Source organism: Gastrolobium bilobum, unplaced genomic scaffold, assembly GCF_033153095.1.
Source record: "Gastrolobium bilobum isolate Gb01-03AN ecotype WA unplaced genomic scaffold, APGP_CSIRO_Gbil_v1 utg12113, whole genome shotgun sequence".
In the NCBI taxonomy this organism is placed as follows: Eukaryota; Viridiplantae; Streptophyta; class Magnoliopsida; order Fabales; family Fabaceae; genus Gastrolobium; species Gastrolobium bilobum.
This window is the reverse complement of record NW_026896539.1, coordinates 47,614-74,830: the sequence shown is the minus strand read 5'-3', so window position 1 is coordinate 74,830 and position 27,217 is coordinate 47,614. Positions and strand designations below refer to the sequence as shown.

At 32.6% G+C, this 27,217-nt stretch overlaps 1 protein-coding gene and 1 pseudogene across 1 annotated transcript; one reads left to right on the top strand and one right to left on the bottom strand.

Moving 5' to 3' along the window:
* Positions 1–5,249: 5,249 nt before the first annotated feature.
* Positions 5,250–6,944, bottom strand: LOC133300338 (auxin efflux carrier component 2-like; annotated as a pseudogene).
* Positions 6,945–16,203: 9,259 nt separating this feature from the next.
* On the top strand, positions 16,204–18,591 carry LOC133300337 (pentatricopeptide repeat-containing protein At2g34400). Its single transcript, XM_061499859.1, has 2 exons — positions 16,204–17,075; positions 17,493–18,591. Exons 1-2 carry the CDS (start codon positions 16,204–16,206, stop codon positions 18,439–18,441), a joined length of 1,821 nt encoding a protein of 606 aa, XP_061355843.1. The 3' UTR covers positions 18,442–18,591.
* The last annotated feature ends 8,626 nt before the right edge of the window (positions 18,592–27,217 follow it).

The window sequence follows — 27,217 nt, the reverse complement described above, 5'->3', positions numbered from 1 at the left end:
TTTTTTTTGGTGGTTTCTTTCTCATAATTTTTACTCCTACCGTGTTATGATGATATTTTTTTCTTGACTGCTCAAAATTATATATTGAATATCACTTGAAGACAATTCGCTCTGAAGTTTAGTATTGTCATTTATGATATAAATTTCAACTGCATTTAAATCTGACTGAATATATATTTGACATATCTAAATTGCTATTAGCATTTTATTATCTGCTAAAAGAAAGAAACTCTAGAACGCATATCGTTTAGTTAACTATATGATCTGCACGAAATTTCATTTCACTTAATATATTAAAAAAAAACAAAAAAGAACATTATTTTACACCACTCATCGATCATTTGCTTCCAAAGGAAAAAATTGCTTTTCCCATAGATTAAATTATCTCTTATAATTTTAAAACGATATTTTTTGGGATAATATTTTTTTTAATTTTAATTATTTTGAAATTATATTATTCTTTATCATGATAATTTTTTTCCGAACTCCAAAACAATATAATTTTAGAATCAAAAGAGATAGTTTTATCTTTTGTAAAAAACAAAAACACATAACCCAAACTAAAATCAATACAAGGCTATCAAAAAATAAAAATCAATGCAACTACTATTTTGGTAACATAAGTCTCTTCATCTCCTGGCGATTATTATTGTCTACAACGAAGAAGATGTGGCGGATGGAGTCAAGGACTGCAATAGTACGAGTGTTGTTGGCCGTTTGCTCACAAAGGAAACATTCAACAAGATGGTTTTACATGCTGCCCTAAGTAATATTTGGTGCTAACTGTTACTATAAGAAACTAGTAAATTACCCGTGCGATGTTCGGGGAAAAAAAATACAAAATCGTTGCCGTCGTCGTTGGTTAATCATCGCACCGGTAAATCTAACATTTTCATCTTGCTATCAAGCTCTGAATGGTAAAGGAACAAAAAATAAAAAAGAAAACCTATTATTTGAGAATTATCTGAAATAAAAAAAAATTGTCTTACTATTTTTGAACTTTAAAATGTTACAACATTCACACAGAACTTTGTAAATATCAACCACAAACAAAATTTTGCAATTCAGAGGCATTGATTATTATTCAAATCAAATATAGTTATTTACTCAATAATTTAGTCTTCAAATATAACTACCAATGAACCTTCTACTTTGCATTATTATTCAATATAATCCCGTCTTATTGATTCAACTGTACACAAAATTTGCTACAAAATAAAATCAATTAATATACATGAAGAAAAAATTAAATATTATGCTGATTGCTCATTTTGTTTAGATGAACTTTTATTTATCACAATATGATTGTTCATTTTATTTAAATGTTTGTTTCTGAAATATTTACAGCAATAAATCTAATTATCTTAACCATACAAAGACAGGTTTGTTAGATAGTAGATATAAGCGGGGGAAATGTGTTCGCAGGCGGGGTAGGCCGGCCCTCCGGGCCGAGCCCATTTTGCCACCTCTAATTATCAACGTTTTATATCATTATATAAAAGAATGATGAAATTTTAATTTAATTATAAAAATGTGTTGGTCCTTCTAACTATTAGCATTTAATATGTTTTTATATTTATCCACACAAAAAGGCTCTTATAGTTGCGTCTAGGTTTTTATATTTTATCTCAGAGATGAACTTTCATTTATTACAATTATATTTGTAAAATAATAATAAATAATTATTTTTTTGCAATGATTTGCATCATTAGTATTTGAAATTTTATAAATTTGTATTTACAAAAATTGAAATCTGAATTAGGAATTTAATTATAAAAGAAGAATAGTGAAATTTTAAATTAATTATAAAAGTATGTTGGCGCACTAGGCGGGCAGGCCCTCTAGGCCAAGCCCAGTTTGCAACCTTTAACTATCAGCATTTTATGTAAATAATTATTTTTTTGCAAGGATTTGCGTCATTAGTATTTTGAATTATAAAAATTTGTATTTACAAAAATTAAAATTAGATTTAAGAATTTAATTATAAAAGTAGAAGGATGAAATTTTAATTTAATTATAAAAAGGTGTTGGTAGGTCGGCCCTCCGTGCCGAGCCCAGTTTGCCACCTCTAACTATCAGCATGCAATAGATTTTTATATTTATCCATAAAAAAGGTTCTTATAGTTGCGTCTAGGTTTTTAAATTTTATCTCAAAGATGAACTTTCATTTATTACAAAAAAATTTTTAAAAAATACTTGTACGAACTTTTTTTCTCTTTTTGTATTACATTTTTAAGTTAAAATTTTAATAAATTTTCTTTTAAAGTATAAACACGTCATTTCTTTTTTTTTTCTAATTTAAATTTCAAATTATTTTTTATCAACTATACATATATTATATAATTTTAAAAATATTTTTTGTTTAATCTATAATTTTATATTGAAATTAAAATTTCTTATATATATATATATATATATAAATATATATATCTTTTCCCCATTATATAAACATTAAATGCTGAATTCTTTTTTCACTTATCAAGTTCAAAATTCAAAATAAAAAACTTTAAATTTTAAATATTAAATAATTTTTCCACCCAATAGACATAATAATTAATATTATTAATAGGTTTAATAATTTTCCATACACAAAGTAGTGGAAAATATGCATAGAAGGATGTGCACATTCTTCAATTAATAATTTCTAGTTTTCATTTACGACATAGGAAATTGTATTTTTTTTTTTACTCTTACATAAAAAAAATGAAAGTTTAATTTCTTTCTTATATATTAAATTAAAAGTCATATCTTTATAGTGATTAAATTTTATTATCATTTTTTACTTAATTATAAATGTCATTTTTTATTCTCATTTAAATTATTTTATATTTCATTGTGCATATTTTTTTATATTTGTAACACATTTATAATGAACAAATATGAGTTGATACAAAAAGTATTCTACTAAATCAAATGTTTGGTGAATTGAATTGAATTGTTTTTAATATAATCGAATATTTTGTATTAATTAGACATATTTTTGAAAAATTTAATTTTTTTCTCTTTTAATTTATAATTTTTATATTTTTAATATTGGTTATACATATATATTTAAAACGTTTATGTTAAAAAAATACTTGTGTGAAAATGTTTTAATTCTCTTTTTGTATTACTTTTTAGGGGATTCAGTTTCTCCTGTTGCATCATAAAATTTCATATTCCTGCAGACACACTTCTTCGTGGGACCCATTGCTTTTTGAAGGAAAAAAAAAACATAAAAAGTATGGCACACTTCTCCATGAGTCAGCAGGAAAATAATTTTTGATTCCTGTAACATAAGAATTGAATTTCCCTACTTTTTAATGTTAAATTTTTAATTTATTTAAGGTATAAATATGTCATTTCTAATTTGTTTTCATTTAAATTCAAATCTAAATTATTTTTTATCAACTATACATATTTTTTTATAAATTTTAAATAATTTTTTGTTTAATCTATAATTTATTATATTAAATTTTATTTTATTATATATATTTTTTTCCACTACAGAAACATTAATGCGGAATTCTTTTTCCACCTGTCAAGTTAAAAATTCTAATTTAAAAAGTTTGAATTTTGAAATATTAAATATTTTCCCACCCAATAGACATAATAATAAATATTATTAACAGATTTAACAATTTTCTATACTTAAAGTAGTGGGAAACATGCATAGAAGGTTGTGTATATTCTCCATGAAATGATGGATTTTTCATTTTCAAGTAACATTGGTAATGCACCTTCCACCTTCCAATAGAATAATTAAAAACCTTACAATTACAATATAAAAATGATAGTAGTACATTAATTTGATGTCTGCCACTAACACTTTAATTTTGAAATTTAATTTACTTAAAACTTAATTTTTTGTTATTTATTTATTTTCAAAATTGACAAGCATGTGAGAACACACAGGAGGTAGAAGATTAAGCGTCTGAATGATTTGAAGGTTATAAGAAAATATCAAATGATGAGTTTTTCATTTTCAAATAACATTAGTAAAGAATCTTCCATCTTCCAATACAAAAATTAAAAACCTTACAGGTTCCAATGTAAAAATAATAGTGTGTCATTAATTAGATGTCTCCCACTAATTTCTTAATTTCGAATTTTGATTTAATTAAAAACTTATTATGTAAATTTTTTTAAATTGACATTCAAGTGTGAACACAAAGTTGAAACTGCATGAGAGCTTGACACGTCAGTTTTTTGATTCTCCTTTTAAGTATATAATAGATGGATTTTTTTTTGATGAAGATAATAGATGGAAATTTAATACAGCTGTCTCCTGCTAAAAGATGTTAAACCCTTTTTCCCACCTATATCAACTTCAAATTTCGAATTTTAAAAAATAAGTAGGATATTAATACACTTGTTTGTCACTAATTAATACTAAACTCTTTTCGCACTAACTATTTAGTTTAAATATTTTAAATTTCAAATTAAAATAAAATATCTTTCATTCATCTATGATTTTAAATTCTATATCTTGTATAATTATTTTTCGTTTTCCATCTTATCATTATGAACATTCCCATCTTTATGAGGATTCCATTCACATCTCATTCATCTTAGGATTAACGATTTCTCATTTTTATTCATCGAATTGGCAACTCATTTTTATTCATCTTTATCAGGATGCCATTTTGAAATTTGGTATTTATAAGAATAATTGAGAGATGGGAGGAATTGAAAAGTTTTGTTCAGGTAGGATAATTTTCAATATCATTAATAGACTTTTCATTTTCCAATAATTTTCAATTAAGAACCTTACAATTCCAATGTAGAAATGATAGTGGGGCATTAATTAGATGTCTCTCACTAATTCCTTAATTTCTAATTTTGATTTATTTTATTATTATTTATTTAATATTAATTTTTGATTAAAAAAATTACCAAAAAAAGAAACTTTTCAAACATTTCTCAAGTGTGAACACATTGGTGAAATTGAAGGAGGGAGTGACACATCATCAAACTTTCCAATGTTATTTATTCCCTTAGTATATATAATGATATAATAAAAATATTGATTTGTGAAGACTCTCTCGCGCCTCATAGGTTGTAATCTCTTGCTTTCCTACCTAACTAAAAGATTTTTCGATTAACAAATAGAGAGAATGAAGAGTGAGCTGGAAACTTTGAACAAATCCAATACACTATATATAATTTCTCTTTCCTTCTCTAAAACCCAATATCTTGAGCTTGACTTGGATTTACGTACAGTGACAGCATCATACTTCTTTTCTATTGCTTTTGCTTCCCAAGATAGATTAGACTCCAAGTAGCACATAGTAGAGTATTGTTATGGGCAATGCAACCAGCATTCAAATATAACCCTGCACAATTTGTGAAGTCTCTTTTAGAAATTATTTTATATGCGACAAGTCCACACAATCACTTGCATCTATTGCATTTTATTAAAAATAGATTTACAAAAGACACTTACGCAGTACTGAGTATATTTGCATGGAGATTGTATTCTTTGGCAAACACAAAGGGAACGATACACTGGGGAAGGGCAGCCTGCAAAAATTAAACTTATTATCATAAATAACTAAGAACAACGACATTGGACTTTGATTAAATGACAAAGTGGGTTTCATATATATTTCACCTGAACAATTGCAACATGTAAAAGAACTCCATGCATACTGGTGCCTATTGAGGTTGCTGCAATTACAGCTGGACCTGTCAAGAACCTAACAGCCATAGAAAATGCTGCCACAGATTTTCCACAGGCAATGATCTTGGGTTGTAATGCCATGAACAGACCTGTTTAAGAAAGCATTTTATTATAAATGGTTCCCATAATAATTAACATAAATTTTTTTAGGACAATGGCAGAATTAAAATGAAAGGAAGGAAAAAAAAATTAAAAAATTATAAGGCTCGAGAGAAGTACCTAGACTGAACATGGCTATTCCTAGACCAACATCAGAAAGTATTGAGATGGAACCTTTCACAATATTAAGAATGAGAGTGGATCTTCTTCGCTAAAGATTCCGTCTTGCTTCCTTTTTGACTGGAAAGAGGTAATCGAGTCTGTGACTAATGTTCAAGAAAATGAGAAATAGAATGAGAGTGGATGAGGGGAAAGGAAAGGATGGGTTTGGGTGAAGAATCAGAGCTGAGAAAGGCGTTGTGAGAGAAAAATAAAGATGCCATTTTGAAATTTGGTATTTATAAGAATAATTGAGAGATGGGAGGAACTGAAAAATTTTGTTTAGGTAGGATAATTTTCAATATCATTAATAGACTTTTCATTTTCTAGTAATTTTCAATTAAGAACCTTACAATTCCAATGTAGAAATGATAGTGAGGCATTAATTAGATATCTCCCACAAATTCCGTACTTTCGAATTTTGATTTATTTTATTATTATTTATTTAATATTAATTTTTGATTAAAAAAAATTCCAAAAGAAGAAAGTTTTCAAATTTTCTCAAGTGTGAACACATTGGTGAAATTGAAGGAGGGAGTGACACATCATCAAACTTTCCAATGATGTTTATTCCCTTAGTATATATAATGATGTAATCTGAACTTGATAATTGAAAATGTAATAAAGGCATATACAGTACAACAAAACATAAATAATATTGTGAACTTTCATTGATCTTGCAAGATTTGTAATTAAAAAACAAGGGGGATATGTTTCTAATGATGTATAAGACAATTGTCTCATGCAACCAGATTTGTTAAGAAAAAGAGAGAGAAAAAGATGAGCATTACCCACTTTTTGTGTGAAGACAATTATGGCTATATGTTGCATAATTACAAAATATATGCCCCCAAGACAAAGCCCCTAATAAATTTGCAGGTGCAGTATCAATATACATAGAGGTGAAAGTGGACTGGGTTGGGCCGAGCTTTGTCTTGAAAAACCCAAATCTATGTCAAAAATTTTCAATTTGACTGGCCCGGTAGCATAGTATGTGTCTAATTGTTAGCCTGACCTGACCCATTCATAAAAAAACAAAAAATCTTTTTATACCTTTTACTTCTTTCTTCAACTTATACTTATTACGTAGCTAATCTCCACCACATATTAAAGCTTGGATGGTATCTTCAACCAAGCTAGAACGATAAGCATCAATAACTCTTTCTCCAGCACCAAATGTTGATTATGATGCTATTGTAGAGATTGATATAGATCTTATGCCCCTCCCAAAGGTAGTATTGGTGGGGATCGAACCTAGATCCTTCCACCACCTACTCAGTTCACATGCATCAACTGAACTATCACCATTTGGTACTACTATGAATAATAATATTTTATTTTATTTATAATGAATAATATTATTTTATTTTATTTATAATAAATAATATGATATAGGTCGGCCTGTAAGCTTATAGGTCCGACATATAAAAAAAGAAAAAACCTATGACCTGTTTCCTAAATAGGCTTTCTTAAAAGCTTAGGTGTAACACCCCGTGTATACCCAGTTTGTTAACATGCCATCGTATTAAGCCACACTTAATTAAAAATGAGGAATATTATTTTTCTTTTCAATTATGACGTCATTAATATTACCAAGTTGAATTACTTAATTCATTTCAAAAACATTGTCTGTATGTAAATGCAAAAGACAGATATCTATACTGAATAACCTCATATCATAAATAAGATCATTAACTGAGTCTCTAGTCACGACACTACAACACGTAAGTCGGACAACCCTGATAGTTTATACAACTCAAATCTAAACAATGATACATAGTCAAATGTGGCATGGACAATCTCCATGCTCACCAAATAAGGCAACAAGGCCCAACAACAGTCTCAATTCAATAACATAACATGAAACTAAAGCATAATAGCAACATGCATAATCCAGCATCCAACATAAGCAACAAAACAACATATAAATCAGCTAAGCTCTGGCCTCCTGCTGCTAGAGGTCTCAACCCCCACATTACCTGAACCTGAAATATGTGCCCCAAACGTGGGGTGAGATCTCTAAACAGAAATCTCAGTAAGACAAGGGGTCCTCAAGGATCTTCCACCCCAAGCACACTTACATGTGCAATATAAGTTCCAAAAACAATTAAACAGTATAAGTTCCAAAACAGTGCCATGAAGCAGATAATCATGTCATGTGTGTTATAACTAATCTACTGGCCAGAGAAATGCAGGAATACGTCTATTACCCACACTAGTGCAAGACGCCACTTGCACCCACCCACAGTGTCACCGTCTTGTATGACGCCACATACTCAGACTTACCGTCTAAGTGGAACAACACATACATATTAAAAGCAATTGCACATAAAGCTCAACAGCATTTTCAATTATCAAAGCATGTAAGCACATCATGCATATAAACCATCCCCCCATGGGATATGGTGGAACAAACAATGGCTAAACCGAGGACACAAAAGCTTACCTTGCAAGCTAACTATCCAAACCAAGAGTCCACACAAGCTCAAAGTCCCACACAGCAGAATCACAATCTGTTTTGGACCAGCAATCATATCAATATTCAAACACAACAAGCATATGACATAAAAACAACGCATTTCCTTTACGTTTCATGTCTTTAGGATTCTTACAAAGCCACAAGCCCTAAATCACTTAGATTCCAACTTAACAAGTCATTACATAAGTCCAACTTCATCAATCTAGGGTCCACAAACCCCTAACTCAGTTCTGTATGAACAGTACCGTTACTGTTCACGAAAACCCAGAATATTCGGATATTTGTCGGGGAAATATCCGGATATCACATATCCGGATATCATATCCGAATATTTCACTACAGAATGCAGTTCTGCATTTTCGCGAGATATCCCTCCAAAGGTTCCATTTTTAACACTTCTAAATGTTAAAACATGCATCTTTAAACCCCTCTAGGTCAGTTATCACGTTAGTTACTTGTTTATCTCATTAACATGCCAAGACTCAACTTTTACCCCTTAAAACTCAAGATCAAAGGTTGTACAACTTACCCAAGGCTCAAAATAGAGCAAAGGATGCTCTTGGTGCTCACCAATCAATTCCAAAGATTCTGATTCCACAAGGGTACGAAAAAGAGCTTCAAGGTAGGTCTTTTACTTCACAAGGTAGCTCCTTGGAGCTTCAAGGGCCAAAGAAAATGGTTTTCCAACCCCACAACCAAAGGTAACAGCCCCCCACACCTCACACAGTGGCTGAAGACTCAGAATATGCACCCTCACCTCCTTACAATGCTAGCTCTCAAGTGTATACAAGCTTAAAGATGAAGAAATCAAGGAAAAAGAGGTAGCTTGGAGAGTTTTTCATGCAAGGGTGATCAAGAATGAAGGTGGCAGCATGGAGACACACACTCAGCAGCCAACTCATGCACAAAAGCTAGAGAATTAGCCTAGGGTTGTGTGGAATGGTCTATTTATAGACCACTTAAAATTAATCACACAGTATTAGCGATAAATGCTACGCTTAATATATTAATCCCAAACTTAGGATTCTGAAACTACTCATTTTTCTAAGATTTATCATATTTTTATTTTATTTTTCGCAGCACCTTTCCGGTACGCGCTTTTCCATAGCCAGTATCAGTTCTGGTACCAGTTCTCATTATTTTGACTTGAAACTTGAAATCACAGTCCTACATATTATTCTAGGAATATCCATATACTTATTATAATTTTCTGAGATACTTTATTAGTACACATTTATACCGAATAGCAGAATCGATATCTGCACTTTTCATCAGAAAAACGACTTTCAACATTATTAATTACGTTCTATAATTATTTAAGCATTCTCATAATTATTAGAGTCAAATATGAAATTATTTTCTAATTTCTCATAATTAATTAATTAACTTCCTTAATTAACGGTGCGGGTTCTTACATCGGACATGTTCTATTTGCCTATTTATAGTTAGCCGAGCTTGGCCTGATATACGCGAGGCCGTAGGCCCCTATAGACCGACACAACCCACTTTCACCTCTAATATACACTATACTAAAAATAATGTGCAGTATCTATATATGTGCATTATATAAAAAGGCTTATTAATCCTAAAGTAAGAATTAAGTGTTTGCCATACCCTAAACAAGCAAAAGAGGCACTTTATAACTCCCTCCTAACTCTTCATTTCTTGTTCCCAACTATTGGATTCAAGCTTGGAGTTGAATTAAACCTGAATATTCTTGATGCTATAAATGGCACTATCGCTGGTGGAGGGCTTTCACTACTGCGGTGAAATTGAAAATAATAATAATAAAAGTACCTAACATCCAGATTCCAAACCAAATTACAAAAGTGAGTATCAAATGAGAATGGATCTTTTCAATTCTCATTTGAACATGATTACATCATGGGAGAAATCTAAGTTATTCATTAACTGATCAACAGTCGCAATTTTAATAAAAAAGTTCATAAAACGGAAAAGAAAAATTATCATTTTATTTGTTGGTTGATATGCCTTCAACATATATATGATTTTAAGTCAAAAAGAGCAAGAATCTTGAATGAAAAGGCCCATAATTGTCATTAAACTGATAAATCCTAATCAGGTATCTTGTCACTGATTTTTTTTTTTATATTTTTGTAGGAAAAAGTATGAGAAAGAGGCCCAATTGAGCAGGACAGATAAACACAAGTTTTCATTCACCGCGCTACTGGCGCGGCCCTGGCGCTGTCAGTGCCAGCATATTCTTTCAACACAGTCCATCCGCGTTATCAGCACGAGATTCGCCCTAGTAGCGCGAAGTTACTGCCTCCAAACAAAATTTCCACGCTATTAGCGCCAAACTGGCGCTAGTATCGCGAGAAGCACGTGATAGGTTTTAATCGAGTTTCAATGTGTATTTGGAGGAGATCCTAAATAGAAGACATGATCAGGATTTCGGAATAAGGGAACAAGGTCTATAAAAAGGAGACTAGACACCCTTAGGAAATCATCTTTGGCTGAAGAGAATTGTGAGAATTAAGAAATCGACAGAGTTCTTGGAGGCTCACGTTGGAGATCAGAATTCTGCAGAATTTGAAGACTGAAGACAATTGATCTTTCTTCTTCATCTTCTTCTTTTCACTCTTTGTTATGAAGTTTTATTATTTTGAATTGTTAATGTTAGATATGTCTGGCTAATTTTTCTTTGTAGTTAGGATCACAGACCCAATGTGAATCCTTTGTAGTTTTTAAATTGTTTTTATAATTATTTTAATTTATTTAGTTTTATTCTACCCGTGTTAATTTTTTCATACCCTTTTTAGAATTGATCGCTCTATTATAGGGTTTTGAGGGTTAGAGCTCACAATAGGAATATTGAGGTTTTAATTCTGACTAGGATAGAATAACAAACTGTATATGATCTAGACATAGGCTTACATAGGTTGCAGATTTTTAAATTCATCTGCTTAATGCTTGATTCAAGAGGAATTACTAGGATACTAGGATTCTAATTGGGTTGAAGGGTTGAATACACTAAGACATTGAGGTTCAACTATTTAATAGGAAAAAAATGAATTGTCTGAGCTAATGAATTAATTAATTATAAGAATTAATTTATAATTATAAGGGAGGATCGGAGGTGAAGTGCATCATGACTGCAATTTCCTTTACAATCTTATTCACACATATTTTCTTTTAACATTCTTGATTATTATTGAATGCTGTTGATCATTTTTGTCTTTAATTAAATTACAGTCAACAATTACTTTCTCAATTAAATCGAGTTTTTCAAATTAAAGGGACTAGTTAAAGTAATAATTGGTGCATTAATCCTCGAGGGAACGATCTTTCTTATCACTTTATTACTTCTACGACCGGTATACTTGCCGATTTCGCAACATTGGTCAACAATTTGTTAATGAAATTAAGACTCAAAATTTTCACATCACATGACCATACAAGTTAAAATATTACACGAGAATTCATTCTCCTATCAAATGAACAGGTTAATGTGTCACTTATGTAGATCCGTTAAGTGTTATGAAGCCCACTTGATAGAAAGGTTAACATTTCTCACAATTGGACTCTTCCAAGGATCACATAATGCACCTTTTTTTTTTTAAATAAAAAAAGTGTAATGCGTGCCTCTATTTATTTTCTTCCTTCTTAAGTAACGTAGTGTTAAAAGGCAGCTTCACACTTCTAGTTTAATTATTAGTTTAGGTTACTGATCTATCCACTATGAAAGATATATCAATGTAAAAAGCCAGCACTGAAGTGCTTTTTAATTTGTCTTATTCTATTTTCCGCAATCTCCTTACATAATTTGTAGCCTGACCTATTAGAATTTCGCACTTGTGTTGTCTTTTTGTACTTCATTTTGATCCATCGTACATGTGATCATATACATGTGTCTTTCTTTACTTTGTCTTTAATTATGTTGTTATCACTTTTTATGCGATTTGTTTGCTTTCTTTTTTCTTTTTGGCCCCGTTCTTTCATGTTTCTATCTCTCACTACAAATGGCATTTGCAGCCTCAGAGTCATAGTTCAAACGGTAGATAATTTTTAAAGGAAGTTCTCATTATTTAATATGAGAATTTTTTTGGTAAACAGAGAAAAATTATTTTAAAGGGTTCAAAATCTCTGCAATTAAAAATTAATTGCAGAAGATCTTGATCCCACAAACTTTCACGTTGATATTTCATGTGCCAAAAGGAAAGAAATGAAAAAAAAAAAGCTGTATGAAATAACCAGTTGCATTAACTACAGCATGTCATGTAAAAGAAAGTTAAAGAGAAAAATAAGTTAAATATTTACGATTATAATTTCTTTGGTTTTTTCCTCCTCATTTTATTTCCCAAGCAAATTAAAATTAAAAACAGAAGTTAAGAATATTGAAGTATATTAAAACACAACTTTCTGGAAAAATGGCGGATTGGCGGTTGTAAGATTTGTTCTCTAATAAATTTCTATACTCATATTTTGCCTATCATTTTCCCCCTCATTAAGTTTTAGTATATCCCTTATGACTAAAAACAAAAAAGATTTCATATATGAAAATGGTAGCCAGGTATAGTTGTTTGAAATTTGTCTTACGATCCTGTCATTTACTGACAGTACCAGAGAAAAAAGTTTTAAATGCATTTAAAATCGAACCAACCGTAGATATGTACTTGCTATAAATTATTTCTTATAATATGAGAAATATAAATTCTTTAATTTATTCCAATAATATTTGTAAAAATAATTGCTTGTTTATTATTTTTTTAATAAACTTATTTTTACATAATAAAAAGAGTAATTAAATTTTTTTTTTTTGGTATAACCTGAAGGTATTCCTATTTAACCTTCACCTTGTCCTCCTCTAGCCTCCAAAAATTTACTTAAAGCAGAGTTTGAATCCCTGACTCAAACAAATTTTTAGAAACTCAGTTACCAACTGAGCTACCCTTTTATTATTCTTGACGACACCCCTATGAACGTCAAGTTCCTTGTAGTTAACGCTGACGTGGTCGATGGTGCCAACAATAATTTATTAACTCAATACAAATAATTCAATGCTGATTTTAAGATTTTTAAAGATCCTCCTCCTCAGTTGATGAAACTTATAGTTGCTGATGCTAGAAATATGTCTAGCTTGTTAGTTTATGATTTGTAATTTCTTTCTGTTTCTGGGGCTTAGCCCCTCTTTATTTACAAAAAAAAATAAAATAAAATAATTCAATGCTCATCTGGGAATCTATTTGCTAAAGAAAGTTTTTTAATTTTTTTTTAAAAAAAATTTCTATCCGCACTTGCGGGCAATTGGGGCTATGTTAGCCATGCAAGTGAAGAGATATAGATGGTATCACCAACAAAGAAGGATAACAATGTACACAGGAGTGATTAATAAGAAAATAATTTGTAAAATATATGTAAAGATACATATGCCTCTGAATAGGGGGTACTTGCCTAATCAGCTCTGGAACACAAATTAAATTATCGTTTTATTAAGTTTTACACAGAATGAAAATTAAAAATGTGTGTTTGAATTTTTTTTATTTTGTGTTCAAATAGATTATAATCAAAATCTTACTGAAAAACAAGCAATTATTCTCTAAATTTAAGCTTTAAAAAACAAGCATTATATAATCTAATCGATCATAGTCTCATACATTTCAGGCGTAATCTTATTTTGTGGGAATGTTGGGCCTCTCAAAAACAGTGTAACCACATGGGCCTCAGGCTAGTTTAGATAGTTGGGGGAGTCGAGCTCAGATTAGAGGTGGTAAAATGGGTCGGCCCGTCCCGCCCCGTCAAAAATGGGTTGACCCGCCCCGCCTCACATTTTGATGTAGGTTGAAAATCCTAACCCATCCCGTTTTGTGGTGGGTTGGCGGGTAAACCTGTTTAAAAAATAAAAAATAGTTAAAAGTTAAAAATAAATTATATTTTATTAATTTTATAATTTTTTTATTTTTATTTCACAATCCCTTTAGTTTTTTTTTCAATCTCAAACTTAAATGTATACTAATATTCAGTCAAATATTTTTTAGGAACTTATTTTTGCCTCAATATATGGATAACCTTTGTAATAAATAAAGTTTTTCTTCTTTATTTTTTCTAGACGAGTACTAAGATTAAAAAAATTTATATCACAAAAGCTTTAAAAGAACTGACCCGCGGGCCAACCTGCCCCGACCCATCGCCAACCCATTTTGACCCACAACTAAACGGGATGGGTTGAGGTGGGTCGGTGGGTTGAAAAGTATAATCTAACCCGCCCCATTTTGGCGAGTTGGCGGGTTGACCCGTCGGGTTCAACCCAAATTGCCACCTCTAGCTTGGATGGAGGGATTCGATACTAGTACGAATAGTTTTTTTAGGGAAAAACTTGTACGTTGTTAGAGAATAGCTCTTTTTCGTACACCTCCATAGATTTTCACGTAGTTCAATTTTTATTTTTATTTTTATTGTTTATAAGTGTGTAGACTTTACCCATGATTGTGTCTATAGTAGGTGATAATTATTTTCCTACAACATAAGATTAATAAAATCCTTTTTTTTTTTAAGAAATTAATGTTTCTTATAGATAATTTTATCTCCTATACATATATAAAAATATATGAGGCCCATATTTTTTTTTCTTTTCTCCACATGGCCTCAAACGGGATCTACATGTGTAAGAGATAAAATTATCTGTTAAAACATCGAAAACATTAATCTCTTTTTTTAATATAAAAAGTTTATATTAGAAAAGGCACTTACTTATTTGAGGTTAGGAAAAACTACAAACTTTATTACAGCGACGTTTGATAGACGAGAAATCTTTCTGTTCATAAAAACCATGATTCCGAGGAATATTATGAGAAAATGAATTTTCTAGGAATTTTAACAAAAAGTTATTTAGTAAGTCAAAATATTCTCAGGAATGTTGGCTCAAGTTTCCTGATACTATATTTGATTGATTGTTAATGATTTCTGGGATTGTGGACGGATATATAAAATTAACCTTTGATGAATTTTTGAAAAATGCCACAAAAAGGTTTCCATAAGAAATAATATTCTAGTCATGAAAATATAAAATATTTATATCATATAAATTATGTAAAAATTTTCTACCAAGTTGAAATCTAACTATTTTAGGAGAAATCTTTTCTTATGTTGCTGGAATTTTCTTTTCTTATGTCACCCACATAATCTTATGTTGGGTCCCACCATTTTACTTAAAAAATAAAAGGGCAATGCATTTCTCATGTTATTGGAGAGGAGAAAATTTTCCTACATACTCAAATTCATAGTGGGACCCACACATAAAAAAGAAAGAAAACAAAAGAAATTATTGCACGCAAAATGAACTCTCACTAACATGAGAAAGAGTTCTTCTACAACATTGAGAATTTTTTTTTCCAAAATAAAAACAAAAAACTTAAAAAAAAATTAATGAGATAGCAGGAGATGATTTTTCTCCGATAACAAAAGAAAATGATCTCCCATTATTTTACGAGATTCTTATTCATAATTTTAATTTGTAGAAATCTCGTTTTGGCAGGCAAATTTTAAGAATCTATATACCAAATTGGATTAACAATGAGTTTTATGGGATTGTAAAAATTATGCACTCTACCAAAACGGCCATAAGGGTTTACGATGATATATTGCTTATGAAAGAACACTACTTGAGAACCAAAATATGGAAAGCCAAGACCAAACGGCAACGTGTTTGGATTGGCACCCAAGAAGCAAGATTAAGACCAAGACCATTGGCGAGACTATATATTAATTTTTATACATGTGCTGATTCCTGAACCCAAAAGATTTGTGAACTCAACGAAAAAACTAAGAACTGGTTGAGTTACACATGCTGATTTCCCGGTTTGAGAATGTAGTTGCCAATGCAAATCACTACTCAGCCGAAGCTCTATTATCCCTTGTGAAACAATGTTCATCAATCAAGACCCTTCAACAGGTTCACACCCAAATGGTTGTGAACTCCATTCACAAGCCCAACCACCTTCTCTCCCATATTATACTACACCTCAAGGACTTCACCTACGCTTCCCTTTTCTTCTCCCACATTGCTCCTCACCCCAATGACTACGCCTTCAACATCATGATCCGTGGCCTCACCACCACGTGGCACCATTACCCTCTCGCTCTTCACTTTTACTACCAAATGAAGTCCTTGGGACTTAGGCCTAATAACTTCACATACCCTTTCTTGTTCCTCGCTTGTGCCAATCTTGTGGAGATTCAACATGGCCGTTTGGGCCATTCTATGGTTTTCAAACTTGGGTTGGACTCTGATTCTCATACCAGTCACTCGTTGATTACTATGTACGCAAGGTGTGGCGAGTTGGGTTGTGCACGGAAGGTGTTCGATGAAATTTCTGAGAAGGACTTGGTGTCGTGGAACTCGTTGATCTCTGGGTATTCGAAGATGGGTTACGCGAGGGAGGCGGTGGAGATGTTTGGGGAGTTGAGGGATGCTGGGTTTGAGCCTGATGAGATGAGTCTGGTGAGTGTTCTTGGGGCTTGTGGTGAATTGGGAAATTTGGACTTGGGGAGGTGGGTGGAGGGGTTTGTTGTGGAACATAACATGACCCTTAATTCGTATATAGGTTCTGCTTTGATTAGTATGTATGCTAAATGTGGTGATTTGGTGTCGGCTAGAAGGGTCTTTGATAGCATGGCAAAAAAAGATGTTATCACGTGGAATGCTGTTATATCAGGGTAAGAATATTGTTTATATTTTTTTCTAGAGATTAACTAAGTTAATTGGTTCTATCTTTTGGCTTGCATGAGCATAATCATGTAATGGTATTTTATATGGATAAACATGTTGGATTAGGGTGGGAAACCTTGGTAGAATAATTGGTGTTGTCCCATGTGGCCAGGAGGTCATAGTTCAATTCATGTAATCTGTCTTTGGTAATATCAAGGTAAGACTGCTTACTATTTGTATGGGTCAAACGCTGCACAAAACAGGAGCTTTAGAACCAAGTTGCCCTTATTATGCATGATGGATTAGACAGTAGATTTAAGAATGCTTTGTTCATGTTCTACTCACTTTTCCAATTGTGAGTCTTAAATTGGTTTTCCTACATTCTCAATTTTTTATTTATTCTTCGATTTATACATACATGACAGATATGCTCAAAATGGAATGGCGGATGAAGCAATCTCTTTATTCCATGGCATGAAGGAGGAGTATATTAATCCAAATAAAATTACCTTGACCGCAGTTCTGTCTGCGTGTGCCGGCATTGGGGCTCTGGATTTGGGGAAACAGATTGATGAATATGCATCACAAAGAGGATTTCAACATGATATTTTTGTGGCTACTGCATTGATTGATATGTATGCTAAGTGTGGGAGTTTGGACAGCGCACAGAGAGTTTTCAAAGACATGCCCCGAAAAAATGAAGCTTCTTGGAATGCAATGATCTCTGCGCTTGCTTCTCATGGGAAAGCCAAGGAAGCCCTATCACTATTTCAGCGCATGTCCAATGAGGGTGGTGGTGCTCGCCCTAACGACATAACATTTGTAGGGCTGCTTTCTGCTTGCGTGCATGTAGGCCTTGTTGCAGAGGGCTACAGATTGTTTGATATGATGAGCACATTGTTTGGATTGGTACCAAAAATTGAGCATTACTCTTGTATGGTTGATCTATTGTCACGTGCTGGTCATTTATATGAAGCTTGGGATCTCATTGAGAAAATGCCTGAAAAACCAGATAAGGTTACATTAGGTGCTTTACATGGTGCCTGTCGAAGGCAAAAAAATGTAGAAATAGGTGAACGGGTTATGCATCTGCTTCTGGAGTTGGATCCTTCAAATTCTGGGAACTATATTATCTCATCAAAAATATATGCAAATTTGAATATGTGGGATGATTCAGCAAGGATGAGAGAGTTGATGAGACAGAAGGGTGTCATTAAAACTCCTGGTTGTAGCTGGATTGAAATTGAGAATCAGTTGCATGAATTTCGCGCTGGTGATGGCTTATGGCTTGACTCTGTAGATGTATGTAACATAATTGATTTGCTCTACGCAGAGCTCCAAAGGGAAGGGTATGTTCCAAAAATTGTTGAATAGCTTGGTGAGGAGCTGAAGAGTTATTTTATTGGAAGTTACCGAAGTGGGGAAATTTGGACTAAATGGCACTCAGCTGTCTCAGCTCAACTAGTCACGTTGATAGAGTGGTTTCATCAGGTTAGTATGATCCGATGACACATTAATATATAGTGGGAGTCTTATTTGTTTTTCTGCTGATGTTTGTACTCTTTTATACTTGATTTAGATAATTTAAACGAACCTACCTCTGGCATTATACATCAGCTCAAAGGCCGTATAAAAATCAAAAGGAAATTATTATGAAACATGGGCCGTTGTATTTTGGAGTATCCATGGGCATCTCTGCCCCCGTTTGGACACACTCGAACCTATGGCAAATCCTTCTATCAAAGGAGCTTTTCATCTGGTTGATTTGGGGGGAAATCTGGCATAAGATTCTGTATTGACGAGGCAAACAGTTGAGGCAATTGGGATCAAGCAATTGATCTTGATTTTAGGGAAGCAACTTTAGCTCTTTTATATATCATCTCAGCAAGACATTGAAGAGTGCTTGAAAATTTTGATACTCTGTAATTGAATTAGATATTCACCAATGGTGGTTTAGTTCGGTTTAATATATTAGAGCAACAAGAATTATTTTACAGATCAGATAGAATAAAGAATTTTCCCTTGAAACATGCGGTTGCATGTACCCGAGTGAAACATGCTCTGCGTACAGTAATATCTTTTAGGTATGTCCTTTGTCTAGTTGTCTGAATAGCATTTTCCCATTAAATTAGATGCTGAAATTTTTTTAGGAATGTTATTTTTTCTTAAAGTGCGCAACAAAAGCATGCAAAAATTTATGCTCCTCAACGTTTCTAATTATTTTTATTTTTGTATATAGCTTTAGAGTTTTAAATTGTTTCTTTAGAACAGTGACAGTAATTTTGTTTAGCATAGTCGTCAATCGTTTTAAAACTTTTTTAACAGAAAAGAAAAAGACAATAAAACTGCACCATTGTAACCGGCCCTGCCCATGATGCAAGCCCAAGAGACCACAACCCAGCAACTGTTATTGTGCTAAGAGACAGAAGGAAGATACAACAGCCCAAACGTTTCTCAGATTACATAGTGGGATAGATGTATTGTTGTCCAGCCCATTAATCAATATCGGAGTCTTATTTTCGTTGAAAGCCCAATGAGTGTAACATAATAGAATTTGTTATAGGGAAAAGTGTTTGTCCTTTTAAATTACATCACTTATATCATTTCACTCTCGCAAAGAGGTGGGACCCATATCTTTATATTTTTTTGTCCACTCTTTCTCATTCTTTATCTATCTCTTTTTATCACTTAAAATGACACAATTTTACATCCTTTAAAATGATACATATTTTCCCCTATATTATATAGACAAAGAGAATGAATGAGAATGGTATGGTTTATGTGAATCCACACTTCATCTTCTCTCTCTCTCTATCTCTCTTAATTTCCAGATCTCCCTCGTTATATTGGTGCTTTCATTGGTGCCATTGGCGGAAAACAAAAGACTACGTGATATTACACATTAGGTTCATGAACTCCAACTATCTCGCCAGACAATGCAAGAGCAAATCTCTAATCTAGAGCTTGCTTAGGATCGCCAATTCACTGTTATGGAGCTTTCACACAACCAGAGGATGGACACACACAACCAATAGATGGAGGACTTGTAGCAACAACTACAAGAAGTTCTCTCTATCCTCCATTCTAACCATTCTTCTCTGGATCGAAAAGCTGGTGTTCTGGGTTCTAGCCCTTCACGTTCTTATAACAACGTCCTACCTAAATCTCATCGTCAACGTCAATTGAAGCTTGATTTCCCCAGGTTTTGTAATGTTCCCATTCATGAGAGATTTCTTGTGGTCTCTTTTAACCTTGATCCACTAGCTTCTTCTTGGTTCAAATCTCTGGACTAGGATGGGTTGCTTCTTGATTGGCCATCTTTTACCACTTCCTTACACCGCCGATTTGATCCCATTGATTTTTAAGACACTTCAGTGGCAATTGCTAAGTTGTAACAAACTAGGACAATGGCTGAATATTACATTGCTTTCGAGCAGCTATCTCGTAAGGTTCCTGGCCTTTCGGTTACTGTTCGTAAGTGGCTCTTCTTAGTTGTATTGAAATTTGTGATTTCCTGTTCTGTACTTGTCCACAGACCACAAGATATCCACGAGGAATTGGCCTATGCTAAGGTCTATGAGGATAAATTAGGCCATGAAAAACCTGCAAAATCCTGGATCCCTCGTTCCAATGCATTGTCTTCCCCAAACATTCAAGTTCAACCAACCTAGCCAACCCCTCTTCAGATAGTTATTAAGCATGCCACAAACTTATCCTCGTTACCAATACGTCGCCTCACTCAAGCTGAAATGTAGGCTCGATGTGATATGAATCTATGTTATAATTGTGATGAAAAATTCCATCCGGGCCACAGATGTAAAGTGCGAGCTTCTTTTTTGTATCTAGCTGGATTAGATGATGGAGATGACGATGAAGTTCAATATGATCTTTGTTTCTTTTTACACACAAATTTTCTAAAATTGCTCTCTATATCTTTTGACCAAGGAACCACCTTTTCAAAAAAAAAAAAAAAATTTCCTTTTCTTCTTGAAATATATACGTCGTTGAAACTCATTTTTCAGCAGGGCTTATGATTCCAAATTCTCAAAAATTGAAAAATTTGAGGCCTTTCGTCGTAAAAAAAGGATTGATAGAAAATTGTTATCGTGAGTGGCTAAAGAAAAATGTATTGTGAAGTGTTGAAGGAAATTGATATTGATGGTGACCTAAGCTTGAATTCTTGAGATCTTGTGACAGATTGCTGAAACATTCATTTGGTGTTGCGGTTCTTTGTAGAACTCTGAGCAAGGGTTCCTAAAATCCAAAGGTTTACATCTTGTTTTTCTCATAAAGTTTGAATTCTTATAAGAAATTCTTGAACCCTTTCTTAAGTCTTGAAATCCTTTAGTTGAATATTGACCGAGAGTTTGCATGGGTTTTTGAAGCATCTATTAACAATTGCTTCTATATCATTGTTGATCAATTAACAAAAATAAAGAATTATTATTTTCCCTTATAGGATAGGATCTTTTGTTTGAAAGTTGATTGAATGTAACATCACTTTGATAAAAAATAGTGGTAACAAATACCTAATGCTTCCACTACAAGAAAATCAGTATTTTTCAGCGGTTTCCCTTAAACCGCCTCCAATTTACACTTAGATGCGGTTCGCCTGGTGGTTACATAATAACCGCTTCTAAATACTCATCAGGGATGATTATTTTAATCGCCTCTATAGCATATTTAGAGGCGGTTTGAGTATAACTGCCTCTAAATGACCCAATTAGAGGCAGTTATTTAATAACCGCCTTTGAACATTCATTTTGGGGGGGGGGGGGGGGGTTATTTTAACCGCTACTATAGACCATTTAGAGGCAGTTAGTGTATTACTGTCTCTAAATATACCAATTAGAGGCGGTTAATTGATAATCGGCTTTGAATATTTATTAGGGGTGGTTATTTTAACTGCCTCTACAAAATATTTAGAGGCTGTTTCACGTCAACCGCCTCCAAATGTATATTAGAGGCGATTATTTTAACCGCCTCTAAAGTACATTTAGAGACAGTTCATGGCCTGTGGGACAATGAGACTCAAAAAGGGAGATCTCTTTGTTTAGCCGTTGGATCGTCTTTAAATTTTGTTAGTGTGTTCTTCTCTTGTGATACTTTAATTTTATCGTTCAGATTTTTTAGTTGAATCCTCTGGTGTTAGATATAAATTTTCGAAGATTGCTGTTTCACATTGAAAAAGACATCTCACCTTTACTTTGAAGTCCCACATTGGATGATCCTTACTCCTCCTTCTCCCTTCCTCTCTATATAAGAACCCACAGTTAGACACTGACACACACCTACACTTGAATATAAAAGTATACAGCAAGAGACTTATTCAATAGTCAATCAAAAAAGCTTGAGTTTAATATTATAAAATTTGTGTCATAATAATTTTTTTTGTTTTTTAAAGAGAATTGAGGTGACTTTCCATAACTTGGTACTATACAAAATCTTAAGAGGTTTAACTAACTGCCTTTGGTAAACTTGAACCCATTTTTTAGTGTCACAAACTGCCTACAAAATTGCTTCAGAGAGTCTTTTGGAGGCAGTTATTCCAGTGGTTCATGAGAATCGCCTCATTTTATCTCGCGACAGTGTTAATCGCGACGGTTCATGAATCGTTGATTGGAGTAACTAGCGGCGATTTTAACTACCGCAATAAGCTGATATAACCGCCACAAAATGCTGGTATTCTTGTAGTGTTCATTGCCTAGGGGAGTGGACGTAGCCTCCCTGTTGCACTTAGGGGTTGTGAACATCTTAAATCTATGATATGAATCTCTCTACCTTTATCTCCATTTATATTTATGCTAGTTGTCTCTCATATAACATGTTCTTGACTCACTTTATTCATTGCTTTTGAGTCAAGTTAACTTTGATATTAAAATTTATTTTTTGGGCATTGGGACCTTTTCACCTTGCTGTATATTTTGGAATTGAATTAGTTTGCTAAGTTAATTAATACAGTTAGCAAATCTAGTTGTGCACTAAAATCAACAAAGGCCAAAGGTATTTTTAGGATTTTTTTTTGGTAAGCAAGTATTTTTAGGATACTTAAATTTAAATTGAGTTGTATAAAACAAATTTTTGAAGAAAATTTTTAAACAACTTTATTCGCTCCCTTAGAGTTGTGTTATCTAGGGATGTTTGCGTCTGGATTGGATCGATTTTGAAAGCAAAAATTATTCGATCCAATCCCTTTGGTTTAATCATGTAATCATCCATTTGGTTTAGATTTTTTTCAAATCCGATACGATCCAATCTAATTTTATTCGGTTTGTATTGGATAAATTTTTGATTTTTTGAAAAGCCTAAGATTGATATGATGATTATTGTACAAATAACATATATTTTGTATGTATCGACTTTGTAAAGTTTGTATGATGATTATTGTGCAATCTAGAAGCATTGTACAACAAAAAGTTGAATTACCATCTTTTACCTCTAACAAAAAATTTATTATATGATTTCTTGAGATACGAAGTAACCCAAATTTTCATCCTTTAGAGGAGCTGCTATACAACAATAACTCATGTAATAAAAATATATTATGTATCAAACACAACCCACTTTCTCCAACATGATGGGTTAATGAGTTTTGGATTTAGAATTTTGCTATATGATTTTTGGGTATGATTAGGGAAAGGCCCAAGTAGGTAGATAGTAAGGTTGGGAAATTATTGGATAGGTTTTCACCAACCAATCCAAAAACCGATTCAATCCAATTAAATTTTGCAGTTTTTTTATCGGTTTTTGATTTTTTGATTTTCGGTTAATTCGGTTTTCGATTTTTCTGTTCGGTCACAGCAGTTTGAATCAGTTGATGAACACCCCTAGTGTTATCCTCTCTTTGTTGGAAGCCACTTGTCCAACAAATAGGAGCTGAGTAAATTGAAGCATTTTGTCCCACTGCCCCTTCTCTCTCTCGTTGAGACATATCAAGATTCTATTCCAAATTAAAACATATAAAAACAAATCAATTCGAAGCTAGTAGCTTTATTCTATAGTGAGCTATCAAAAGTTGTGTCAACCGCGTGTAATTAGAAGGTTTTAGTTGGAGAACTTGGATGGCTGTGAAGGGCTACATGTGTCAACTGTATCTTGGATGCATGCTACCACTTTGCTTTTCGGGAAAGTTATCTATCTATCTATCTAGATAGAAAAATATGAGAGATATATCAAATAGGAATAATCACTCTCATTCCATGCCTCCATTCCCCTTGATATGCGTCTAACATATGGAGATTTCTAAGTAAAAGAAGCAATGAATTAATCATAAATGTGTGAAAATAAGCTCATAAATGCAAGAAATATTGATTATTCCTTCTCAATCATTCTCTCACTCAATTTATGCATTTTGATAGCAGGAAACACCAAAATGAAGTGAAAGAGAGAAGTTAAAATTGCATAGTCTCGCGCAAAAAATGGCGCGATCCGCGCGGATTTGGCGCTGATCGCGCATGCGTCATGAATGCAGTCCTTGATTTGTGGAGTCGCGAATTTGGCACTGATCGCGCGGGCGTCATGAATGCATTCCTTGATTTGTGGAGTTTGATTAAAAGTGAAATTTAATCAAATTAATGAGAGGATTATGACCTGATTGATTGGTGGAATTATGAGAAAAATGGAAATTTAATCAGAATTAATTCAAGGATTATGACCTGATTGAGTAGCTGGCTATATAAAGGAAGTAGAAACTCTAAAACAACATCATCTTTAGTTGGAGAGAATTCTTGGAGGCTTATGTTGGAGATCCTTAATCTTCTTCTTCTTTTTCTTTATTGCTTTTATGAATTCTTTTTATTTTAAATTGTCAGACATGAATATGTCTGGCTAGTTTTTTATATTGTGGTAAGGGTCACAACCCTTGATGTAAACCCCTAGTATTTTGGTTAAGTTTATGATTAATTATTCAATTGAATTTATTTTACTCTGTTCTTCATCCCATAATTCTTTTAGAATTCGCGACTCTATTAGGATTGCGAGGGTTAGGGTTCACAATAGGGATATTGGGATTCTAATTCCTGACAAAGGGTAAGATAAATGTTCATGTATGCACTAGGGATAGGCTACATGAACTGCAAATGTGGAAAATTCACTGGGCTTAAGGATTAACTTGAAAAGGGATTTCTAAGGGATTAAGATTCTAATAGGGTTAATAAGGTTAAGATCACTAAGGGATTAGGGCTTAACTCATTAATTATAGATGGTGAATTATTTGGTTAATTGGGTAATTAAATATAAATATTAATCAATATTACAAGGTGGGTATCAGAAAGGTGTTGGCGTCCTTTACTGCAATAGTTTTTCTTTTAATATTTTTCTCAAATCTCAATCTTTCATTTTTAATTTCTTCAAATTTCTCTTTGAATTATTTACGAAATATTGAATAGTTCACGATTGTTACAAATACCATTATTTTCAAACCAACCCTTGCTCATCCAATAAGAAAGGAACAGTTAAATTTAAATCTGGTGCCTCAATCCTCGTGGGACGATATCTTACTCACTTTTATTACTTGGTACGATCGGTGCACTTGCCAATTTTACGCAACACCCCTCTATATAAGCTCACAATAAGGCCTCATTTTGAGTCACAAAAATTTTGGACACTAAATGTTCCATACATAAAATTTGGGCTTATATGCCTTGATCATCATCATTACCCGGCGTTTGGTTTTAGAGTGTTTACAAGAAGAGGCAGAGAGTGGATTGTAGCCAAGAATGACTTGCCGGATCAATGCATTCATTAACAACCAACTTATGGATGTACTTTATAATCCCGGCAAATTGTTCTTGGCTACACTTAGCTCTCTTCTTCTCTTGTGAACCTCTATAAACCCATTGATTTTTAGGGCAAAGTCCATGTTAAACGGACTACATATATCCGCAAGACAGGTACACAATTGTATTGTAACATAGTGCTTATTGGATTTGAAATATTTTTCATACTTTGCTTGTATAAAAGGCTCAAATCCATGATAAATATTAATTTACTTGTTTTGAATATTAATTTACTTATATGCTCTCCCATGTACTAGAATATTTTCACGTACGTGAATAAAATTCATTAATTCATCTCTAACCTTAATCTATGGCATAATAAATAAACTAATAATTAGATTTAGGGGTAGAATTGCCTTATGCATATGCAAGAAACCATGTCTATCACCAAAGGATAGGGTTTGTGTGTGTAGAGGAGAGAAGTAGAGAACCTAGCCGCATTTTCTATGAGTATAGAAGAACTTAGAGCTCATAGTCTCAAAAGATAAATATTGCTACATGTAGAATCAGAACATTGCCTCTCCTAGTGATAATAGTATGTGTTAACTAATTACTCATTATTAAAAACTTATCAAAAGATCAATACAAAACTTACACAATCCTTATGGCTTAAGTTTTTATAAGAGCTTAATAACAAAATTAATCACAAATAGGCCGAACCAACAAGCACTCCACAATATCAATATTTAATTATTCAGATTTTAATAAAAATAAAACTATGCTAGTATATAGGATAAAAAACAACATATATAAAGTCACTAGGTTTGGTCTAGTGGTAGGTTGTATTAGGTTGTGTGTTCAATTCTCACTTTTATATATATATATATATATATATATATAGGGGCAGGATCCTTTGACACCGGTGTCAAATTTTGAAATTTGACACCAAATCTTATCCGTTGATTTTCGTCAATCAACGATTATCATTTATTGAAAATTAATATTAATTAATAAGTTTGATTCTCAATAAATGATAACTTTTGATTGACGGAAATCAAAGGTTAGTATTTGGTGTTAAATTTCAAAATTTGACACCGCACTACAAGAAAAAACCTGTATAGTGACGGAATTGCTATGGAAATTCCCTCGCTAATTTCATCATCGCCACTATTTTTCGTCACTAATCATTGTCTTATATTGCTGGGATACATATCTATTTGTTATATAACAAAATTAATCACAAATAGCCGATGTCAAAGGATTTTATCCATATATATATATATATATATATATATATATATATATATATATGTGGGATAAATATTTTTACAGTCACTTTAGATAAAGTTATCTACATTTATCCTAAAAACTATATCGTTTTGATTAATGAAGGGTGTTTCTGTAATTTTAGGGAATTAATGAAGGATGTTTCC